General features: G+C 44.4%; 1 protein-coding gene across 1 annotated transcript; it reads left to right on the plus strand.

The window, feature by feature from the left end:
• The first annotated feature begins 8,556 nt into the window (after window positions 1-8,556).
• lrrc4.2 (leucine rich repeat containing 4.2) lies at window positions 8,557-10,554 on the plus strand. The gene has a single exon (XM_076089877.1). It carries the CDS (start codon window positions 8,557-8,559, stop codon window positions 10,552-10,554), a length of 1,998 nt encoding a protein of 665 aa, XP_075945992.1.
• Window positions 10,555-10,925: the final 371 nt, after the last annotated feature.

The following is a 10,925-nucleotide window of genomic DNA, read 5'->3' on the forward strand; positions in this document are numbered from 1 at the left end:
CAGCTGTGAGTGTGTGAGGAAGATTAGCAAAACAACATGGACACACAACACGCACTGTAATTGACAGATGCAGCCATTTGCATTGCCAGAGTTCCATTATGTCTGACTTGCACTCAGTATCTTTGCGCAACATCACTCAGATGTCCATGTATGGCATGTTTGTTGATTTAGTTAGTTAAATGATGCAACTACAGGTGTAGGAGATAAATTCATTTCACTTTCATGTCTATTAGTCAGAGAAGATGTTTTCAGAAATAACACGTCTACATTAGAGGAATAAACATTCACAGATGACAATTTTGCAAGATTAATTGCGTGAACACAATATTGAACACGATATTAGCATCATTGCCTTTAGCTCAAACTGTAACAGCTATATGTTGGCTTAAAATGATTTCCTAACTTGTCTATATCGGCTTTCTCACCATTTACTCATTGTAAAATATATTTTTGAATAGGCTAATGGCAGTTACAGGTATTAAAACACAGTGTTCTTTTTCATACAAATGTGCAACCAGTGTCAGTCACAGGGGGTGCATGTAAAAAGAGCCCGTAGAAAGAAACAATCAGTTTCCACCAGGACAGTCAGAACAGGAGAGAAAACAAGTTTACGTAGACATCAGTGCGTGATAATAGCAGACAATGGAACAATGTTCATTTACAGTATTGTAGACCTATGTAGTTTCCATGAAATTCCTATACTGTATTTCACGTTTTAAAAATGTATTTTACAAATGTATTCCCTCACACTAAAATTATTTGGCCTTTCATTGAAATTTGACAGTTTTTCTCTTAAACATCACAGCCTTTAAAGTTTATATTTAGCAATATATATTCAAGGCCTGAGGAAAAACTCACCGTATTTAACATGTTATTATCACAGCTTTAAATTAGGAGAGAGGCATGGACAGTGGGTTTCATTCTGCACCAGGATGCTGCACCAGGTCATACTATGAACAGCTCCTAGTGCTGAAATGAAGTGTATTAAACGTAGGACAGGAGAAAAGCATCTAATGTGTGTGGGGTCATAAAATATGAATAAAACTAGTTCAAACTGATGCTCATGTAAAATATGGGGTATTTTAAATAAGACAAACGATTAACCAGAAAATGATGAACCTCACTTTTAAATAACAAATTCATCTTAAAACCCAATTTAGGTAAAAGCACATCATATTTCTTTAGTTAAAACAAACGTTTAATTTCACGACATTATTCAACTGCACAGAGATTTGTAACTTTATTTTCAGCTCTCTTACCAGGGGCACAACAACCTGGCATTGGCAGACAAGGGCGAAATAAACAATTCTGTAGTTTAATTTAGTTCTAAATTGAGACTTAATGAATCAGATATCATGTATGATACATCCACATCTGTCAGAACATTACATTGTTTCTACAGCTGCTCAACGGCATGTTTTAGCTTCTGCAGCTAGCAATAGCATTACGAATCTTGGCCTATGGGAGTCTTGACCCTCACAGCTTAATAGCACGTGTGTTGGGCACATGGCCACAGGGCCATCTAGCCACGCCTGTCACCAGCCTTCACACTCACCTAAGAAAGAACTACTTTTGCATTGGAATGAACTTGGTCTCATGATGGCACATATCAAATAAAATAACCGTTGTTTCGCCTGTAGCCTTCTCTCCAGCTCTCCGCTAAAGTTTGCAAATAGAAATAAATAGAGATCTTCTTGCGTTGTGATCACATCAGCCGCAAAGCCAAATCGGGCCAAGGGTGTAAAGTGGGTCAGCCAATGGCCCACTCCCCACTTCCGACACCCTTGCTCAGACCGCACCCATCTTCAATCCTCATTTTGATCTCAACTAAACACCTGTAGAGTTTAATGACGGCACCGTTCCCGCTACAGTAACTGTCCTCAGGACTTTTTACCTTGATGACACACAGACTCACTTAAGGTGAAAACAATACCCACCACACGCTGGTAAATGTATGCTGATCATCCTGCTTTCTCCAGCATGGTTCCACTCTGAATGGTGTCGGATCACTGAGTGAGTTCAGCCCACATTGAGGCAATCGGTATATCCTGGTGTGAGTCAACTCTCCTCAGACTGTGGGTCGATGGTGCTGACTGAGCCAGGACAGCTAATAAATCACCTCCTGCCGTCCTAAAATGGCGGGGTTGTGATTGGGGAGGGAAGGGAGCCGTGAGCGAGGGTTAATGAATACAGGCCACATCGATCTGCTTCCACCGGTCTTCTCTCTCTCACTCTCTCTCTCTCTCTCTCTCACACCATCCACTCCTCTATTCTCAGGCCAAATGCTGCTCCAGCACTTTGCTGACCTGCCACACTAAGCACAGGCTGAGTGGCGAGGGATCCACAGGGGCCAACATCGAGCAGTTGCTAAGGCAAGGTAATGGCTAATGCTAGCAGCTAATTAGATCCGTCAGTTCTAACTACAGAACGGGGTGAAGCTGCATTGGTGAAGCAGTCACTAACAGTAACTAAGCAATGTTGTTTTGTCTGCCCTGCAGCTGAATAGCTGCAAGAGTGCTATTATCATTTTCAGGCGGGGCTGATCATAATGTGACTGTGGTAGTGCTAGCTTCAGCAGCTGGCAGTATCACTATTAGTCTCTGCCTATGGGAGTCTTGACCCTTATAGCTCCATAGAATATGTGACCGCAGGGTCAGCTATCAATTGCTGTCTGCAGCTTTTAACCCTCACTCACTTCAGGAGGAACAGCTGCTACCAGTCACCATGCTGTTTCAAAACTCAGCATTCAGCAGTAAGAGTGTCAGAAAAGGTTAAAGTAGTGTGTGTAAATTATGGGCCATCTACCGTGAGAGCAGCAGACCTAAAAAGCAACAGAGTCACTACAAACGATTGGTAAGACACATTGAACCCTCATTGATGCTAACAGCCCACACAGGCTAATTGGGACACACAGACACACACTTATCAGCATGTAGATTTAACTTCCTGCAACATTCAATTTCCGCTCTGATGCAGCTTTGTAGGGCAGGATGTCACTCGCTCAGTATTGACCTGACCAACTGTCTCACTCTTTCCAACACCACGTTGCATTTTGGCCACAAATGTTTAGCACCGGCCCCCTCAATCCATGGTATTGACCCACACCCTCAACCCCTCAGCAGTTAAGAGCCTTTTCTGCCTTCAATGTCATGTCATTTTTGCCTCTTTCGGGAAAATGTATAATGCATGTTGAGGACCAAAAGATTATTTTCCAAGGAAGTAGACATAGCTTGCCTGTCAGCATGACAGAGTAACAGAGTGAGTTTTAAGTTTGACAGCTGTTGCAGTGGGGCAGAGGGTTTGGGCCACACTCAGTGTCCTGAATCAAAGGCTTGATCCCCTGAATCCACATATTCAGAGCACATCATGACAGGTCCACGAGGAGAATCTGCTTTAAACATGTCCAGCAGATTGAACAGTTAAAGGCATAGTTCCACATTTGATCTGATTAAGTTTATTCAACCATGTACTGAAGGCAACAAAGGCACTCATTGAGTTGCTTGGATGGTTAAAATATGTTTGTATTATTTTCTGTGCTGTGTGTTGCTCTGTTTGGTAACAATTATGTCAGCTTACAGTAAATCAAATAATTTACTGTGGGCGTGTCCATATCTGTTCAGCTCTTATCAATATTTTTAGGTTCTGTAGTTTCTTAAAACTTTTTTGCGATGAAGATATTTAGACTTAAGATTTTTGTAATATTTTGAACTCTTTGGGAAGTTAGTTCAACTGCAATACTTATTGCATTAAAACTACAGATGATGTGCCACAAGAGAAAACTAAGCATACAGGAAGGGCTGTGATCAGCTTTTACAGTAAATGCTACTAAAATGGACTCATGCGTAAGTGAATTGTTGAACAGCATACACCATGCGGTTTTATTAAAAGTAAGCGGCTGACTGATCTATATCCTTGTCAAGCAATTGAGGTTGTCCATTAACAGAATAATGACAATTACATATATATGTATGTCGTTTTAAATAAATGCTATGGTGCTCTACATGATCAGTAGGGAAAAAAAGTCGGAGAAATTAGTTAAACAGATAACCCACCCAGCTCATAATATATGTATGACATAGGAGGACATAATTTAAAGATTTATTTATGTTGGGGAATTGACACACTATAACACAAGATGCTATATCATACTATGGAGTAATTCCATAAAACCCCTTATGATTTACCACACGCTATATATTCATTTTCACATGGCAATAAATCTTTACACCGAACCTCATTTCACACATTCAAAGGAGAACTGGAACACGGAGGCTCTGGCTGATATTCCTTACTATGGATCCTTGAGAGAGAAACAAGGACAGAGGATAAAAAAGACATGAAGAGAGAGAGAGACAGCCATAAAGACAGCAGGAGGAAACGTCATATATTCTGTGTGCTAACTGACCTTTCCATGCTCATGCCCCCTGTAATAGCATTAACACAGCAGCTACAACCATGGCCATCAATTATCTGACCAACCCTGCTGCACCACCTTAGCTAATAGTTAAATCGCTTTCACCCTTCCCTCACCCCTCCACCATGCTCTTCCTCTCATTCTGTCTTCCTCTCCTCCATTCATCACTCTAAAGCACCATATCTCATTGGAATAGAATAGGTACATGAGCTGTAATTGGCACGTGTTTCTTGTCTACCTGGCATGTTAACTCTCAAAGCACAAGTGTTTGCGAGTTTTTTCTTTTCATTCCCTCTTGTTTTTCATCTGTTATTTCAGCCATCTGGGCGTCTCAAAGTCATTCTTTGATGCATCAAAGAAACTGTGAAGTATTCGTTTTCAGATATTCTCTTTGTTGCTCACACAATGGTATTTCCCCCCCAAAACTGTAGGGCAATGGTCAGTTTGCATTCCTCCTTAATTCAAAGCCAAAACCCTTCATTTCACACACAACCTTTGTCTTATGTGCAAAAGTAGTTTTCATTTAGTCCAAATTTTCCAAGGTTTCCAAGGTTTTAACGATGGCATCAGTCTCGGACATTCCTGTCAATCCTCATTATTTTGTGTTGATAAGCAAAATATAAAATAATACATTTCAAATAACCATCATTATTGCAAAGTCATGCTGGCATGAGAGACTAAATGTAACCCATTTGCAATATGAAATGAATGTGTGCAAACAGTGGCCATTACTCTAAACTTTACACAATACAATAAAAAAAGCATATTCTCTCAATCAATTTGATCAGCTGAAGATTAAAAGAGAAGACTTATTATATTACTTCTGTGTCATGTCCAAGCACCTTCAGTTTTCTGTAAAATATTCTACCTTTTTGACTGACATGAATGCAGCAGGATGGTTGTAAGTAAAATGCAAAGAGAAAGGTTAACATTCTTACGACTTCATTTAGAAGTATTCAGAAGATAATACTGAGCATTATCATTTATTCAGTATGATATTTTATTCATATACATATGTTAACACAAACAAGGGATCATATACAGTAAGTGCATTAGTCCACATGCTCGACTTCTTTAAACTGTACCTTGCAATTTCAATTAGCTTCAGTTTCACTTCATCCTCTTTATGGTCCAATGTGGACATGGAACATGGATTTTTCAATACCATCTTTAGTGGAATGCGAAATTCCAGTCTTGTCCTATTAATTTCATGAATTGAAATTAAAATGGGAATTGACAGTGGCACGTTTATTATTGTCAGTGTCCTATTTTATTCTTTCAATTGATCGCAACCCTAATAGCAAATATATATGTGACTGGAGAGAGGAGGGGGGAGGAGAAGAGGGAGACGGTGTGGTCATTAACCAAAGGCAGAGAGGGAGACTCCTTCTCCTGCATTCAAATGATGCTTAATCCAACACTATCAACACTCCTCCTACTCCTCACTCCTACTCCTCACCCTTCTCTTTCTCTGCCTTTCTGAGCCATTTTCCTGAGGAGGCTATGAAGTGTGTTCCCTCATCTGTCTCCCTCATCCTTCTTCTCTATCCCTATTTATCTCATTCCTCTCGTGCTTCTATAGGCTCCTTTCCCCTATTTCACCAAGGATGTGGATATATCTCCTCCTACCCGGCCCCATCCCTCTCCCCCACTCTCTCGGTAAGTCTCTTTTCCTCTATCTCCCCGTCTTTCTCTCTCGTCTCTCTAAGAGATAACTGTGTGCAAGCTCTTTCATCTTTATCCTCCCTGAAGAGAAGACTGTCCAGCAGACACAGAGAAGCACAGTCAGCATTTCAGTCGTCTCTGATGTCACAGACCCCCCCGACCCAGCCCCCCCCCTCACCACCACCTCCAAAACACTCACATACATACATAATAAATCCTCTACGACTGAAACAATAAGAAAATCCGATACAAACAACAAACAATTGTCTGTTGGTAATAATGTGTGAGGGAAACACTCACCAAACCTATGCCTTACAAGAGGTGAGGATAAGCAGCAAGCTGCATCTCCACTGGAAAAAAAACTGGCGCAATGCTGTGCTCACGAAACCGAGAGACGGATCACAAAACCACTCTAGAGTTGGAGTAGAAAGTCTGACCTCTTGTCTCTGTATGATACACTGGAATGGGAGGCTTTCCATTTTAGCAATAGTTTGGGCGAGACGGAGAGCAACAGAGAGGGGAGGATCGGCACAGGTAAAGTGATCTAGAGAGTGAGAGTAAAGAAAGACTGTGACAGAGAGAGCGCGTGAATAGCTAGACAGAAAAAGAGAGCGAGTAAGAGAGGAGAAGATGGTTACAGTGAGGGGAGGGAGAAGGAGGGATACGGGAGGAGGGGAAGTTGAATGTGTTAATACACAGGAACACTGCATCAAACCAATGCACTGCTCTGAGGCTGGCTGAGCAGCTGAGAGGAGTGCGTCAGCAGTACATTCACGTTCACACTGAAGGACAAAGGGAGGGGGCAGAGCGAGCATCTTAGCTGCCTGCAACACCGACACAGAGGGGGGGAATAGAGAAAAGAGAGAGATTGGAGAATAAACAAGAAGAAGAGATGTGGATTAGAATGCTGCTCCTGCTTCTTCTGTGACGGTGGGCTGCCTGAGCGCTCGCGTGCCTCCTCCTCTTCATCTATCTCTCTCTCACACTCTCTCTTTCCTTTGCACACTCTATCTTTCCCTCGCTCTTGATCTGTCAGTGGTTCTCTCTCTCCTCTCTCAATCTCGCTCTTTCTGTCTCCCTTTCCCTCTCTCTCTGTTTTACTCTGGCTACTGCAGTACCAGCCAGCCGCAAGTCTGACAGCCACACACATGGCTAACTGCCACAACTTACTACCTCAACCATGGAGAAAAACTAACAAATAAGCAAGCAGAGGACCACTGCAGGAGACAGCCCAGGTGACAAACATCGTGTGAAGGGAAGAATCCTCAATACCTTTCTTTGTTTTTGGATACAGACACGGAGCCCACTTTCACACACATCCTCCCAGCGTCATCGCTCTCTCTATTCTCTCATTGCAGAAGAGGACAAGAGGGCTCTCTCTCTCTCTCTTCTGACAGCCTTTTGCGAAGCTCCAACAGTGCAGCGCATCTCCTTCTCCACCCCCCCACCCAGCGCCACCATCTCTCCCACTAGCCCCCAACCCCCCCTCCCCCCAGGAGGAATAGACGGATTACTGCTAACTGTGCACACGGCAGCCTGCAGCTGCTCTGACCAGGGCCAGTCCAACGTTGGGAGGAAGCAAAATGAACACAGAGGAGGAGAGGAGAGGGGGATGACTGTGCCGGGAGTTCTTTAGCCTTTTTCTGTCTCTCAGTCTCTGTCACAACGGGGCTAATCAGCGACCGACTAGCCCTTGGCAAAGTCACAGTGAGGGAGGTCTCCACCAAACAGGCGACCAGCCAGCGAGCCAACACATGTATCAGGAGCCGACAGGACTGGGGATTTTTATTTATTTCAGTTGGTCACTTCTCTTCTTCTCCTCTGTCGTTTTTCACTGCGTTATGGATCATTGTGATTTATCCAGAGTGGAGCTGCAGGTTGGAGTCTGCAGCCTGGCATGGGGGCAGTTAGAGGGGGCAGAAGGGATCCAGGCACCCGCCAAGCCTTCATGGCCTTACCTCTGCCTGTGAGTGCTTTTCATGCTGCTTTCAGTCTTTAATACCAGGAGCCATTTTGTACCCTTGGCTAATAGAGGGCCACCTCACTTTTTCAGAGAGGGGAAACAAGAAAACATCAATCTGATGTCTTTCCATGGAAGGAAATTATAAATGAACGTAATGAATAACTGTTGCTTTTAACATTTGGAAAGAGGCAAAACGGACTACTTCCAAACTAATGAGGTACGTCACTGATACTGTTGTTCAACCTTTTTCTTACATTGCTGCAATGCTTTTCCTCTGCAACGTCTCTTGTATTAATCTCTCACACTCTGTCTCCCTCTCTGTCCCTCTTTTTTTCCTTCTCTCTCTCTCCCACAAACACACACACACACACACACACACCAATTTTGATGTAGCATCTCCCTGCACTGTCGATGGAACTTGGGAGCCTTGAGTTGCTCCAGCCAGGCTAGGGTGGTCTGTCCTCTGGTGTGTGCCGTCTCCCCCCACCATGCAAAATAATGATCCCTCCACACCATGAGTCCTCTGGGCCAGGTTAGTGTGCAGCCTACCTGGAACGCAGCCCTGCTCGCCGTGCTCTCCCTTATGGTGCCTGCTCTCAGTATGTGCCAGTCCACAGGCCCTGCGTTGGGCTCGGCTAACCCACAGAACTGCCCAGGTGTGTGCTCCTGCACTAACCAGCTCAGCAAGGTAGTATGTACCCGCCGAAGCCTGGTTAGGGTTCCCCCGAACATCCCAGCCAATACCAGGTACCTGAACCTGATGGAAAACAGCATAGAGACCATACAAGCAGACACCTTCAGGCACCTGCATCACCTGGAGGTACTGCAGTTGGGCAGAAATGCAATCAGACAGATTGAGGTGGGGGCCTTCAATGGCCTGACCAGCCTCAATACCCTGGAGCTGTTCGACAACAGACTGACAGTCATACCCAGTGGAGCTTTTGAATACCTGTCAAAGTTGAGAGAGTTGTGGCTAAGAAACAATCCCATTGAGAGCATCCCCTCTTATGCCTTCAACCGTGTCCCCTCCCTCATGAGACTGGACTTGGGAGAACTGAGGAAGTTGCAGTACATCTCTGATGGGGCATTTGAGGGACTTCAAAACCTCAAGTATCTCAACTTGGGGATGTGCAACCTGAGGGAGTTCCCTAATCTTTCACCACTGGCGGGACTGGAGGAGCTAGAAATATCAGAGAATCTTTTCCCTGAACTGAAGCCGGGGGCCTTCCGTGGGCTTAAAAATCTACGTAAACTGTGGATTATGAACTCTGCCATCACTACCATTGAGAGGAACGCATTTGATGACATCACAGCCTTGGTGGAGCTGAATTTAGCCCATAATAACCTGTCATCCCTCCCCCATAACCTCTTCACCCCTCTTCAGTACCTGGTGGAGCTACACCTTCACCACAACCCTTGGCGATGTGACTGTGAGGTAGTGTGGCTCTCCTGGTGGCTCAGAGAATATATTCCCACAAATTCCACCTGCTGCGGACGCTGCCACACCCCGGTCCACATGAGGGGACGGTACTTGGTGGAAGTTGATCAGGCCACCTTTCAATGTTCAGCACCATTCATACTTGATGCTCCTAGAGATCTGAACATCTCTGCAGCGAGGGTGGCAGAACTAAAGTGTCGCACAGCTGCAATGAGCTCAGTCCGATGGCTTCTCCCCAATGGCACTGTATTGACCCATGGCTCGGCTCACCCACGGATATCTGTCCTTAACGACGGGACACTCAACTTCTCCAACGTTCTCCCGTCAGACACAGGGGTCTACACCTGCATGGTCAGCAACATGGCGGGAAATTCCAATGCCTCGGCCTACCTAAACGTCAGCAATGCTGAACTCAACACGTCTAATCTGTCCTATTTTACCACTGTAACAGTAGAAGTTTTGGAGCCCACAGTGGAGGAAACCCCTAAACCCAAGCCTACTATCCCTGCCTCACCCTCTGTCTTTCAGCCTGTCTTCATCTCCACACCCACTGTGCTGTTCCAAAACACTCAGACTCCAAGGCAGGTGTCAATCCCCACTGCCAGAGTCCCTAGTGGGCCAGCCGCCAGCCTGGATGAGGTGATGAAAACCACCAAAATCATCATTGGCTGTTTTGTTGCTGTTACCTTGCTGGCAGCAGCCTTGTTGATAGGATTCTATAAGTTGCGTAAGCGGCATCAACAGAGGAGCACTGTGGCAGCAGCCAGGACCATAGAAATCATACAGATGGAGGAAGAAGTTCCTCCTGTTCCACCACCCACCTCTGGATCTAGTGGCTCTGATGACACAGTGTTGGTACTGCCTACATTAGTGGAACACAACAGCAACACCTTTAAGCCTGGGTACGTGTCCTCCTCCTCATCCCGCCAAGGGGGCTATGGAGCCCACTGGACCCAGACCAACTCTCTTCATCGCTCAGTCAGACAGCATCACAGCCACATCAGCACCATTGCTGATCCCTACATCATTAAGACTACTCATAGCAAGGAGAAGGTTCAAGAGACCCAAATCTGAGCATTGCTCCCTCTGGATTTATCTCTGACTCAGCCCCAACCTCTCCTCTCCACCTCTCTGCTCAACAGTCCATGCAATAGAATGCACAAAGAACAAAACGGTAACTTTCTTTTGTACAGAAGTGCAAAACAGAGACAGATTTTTGTTTCTTGTACATGCCTATACATACGTATATACATATGAAAAAAATACAAATATATATAAATGAAACTACGGTCAGGCAGTGGTGAGAAATGCAGATTATATCAGAAAAGAAAGTAATTTGAACTATTTTCTAATAACTGGTGACTTCTATTTAAAAAAAGACAAATATACTGAATTGCTTTTGTGATTGATAATAGAAGGTGGTTCTGTCTACTGTAGGAAAAGAG

The sequence above is a fragment of the Anarhichas minor genome, unplaced genomic scaffold (genome assembly GCF_050575085.1).
Source record: "Anarhichas minor isolate MPS153535 unplaced genomic scaffold, ASM5057508v1 ptg000011l, whole genome shotgun sequence".
Taxonomy (NCBI): domain Eukaryota; kingdom Metazoa; phylum Chordata; class Actinopteri; order Perciformes; family Anarhichadidae; genus Anarhichas; species Anarhichas minor.

Excerpts from the sequence above, each read along its gene's own strand:
- lrrc4.2 (XM_076089877.1), top strand. The coding sequence starts at position 8,557 with ATGAGTCCTCTGGGCCAGGTTAGTGTGCAGCCTACCTGGAACGCAGCC.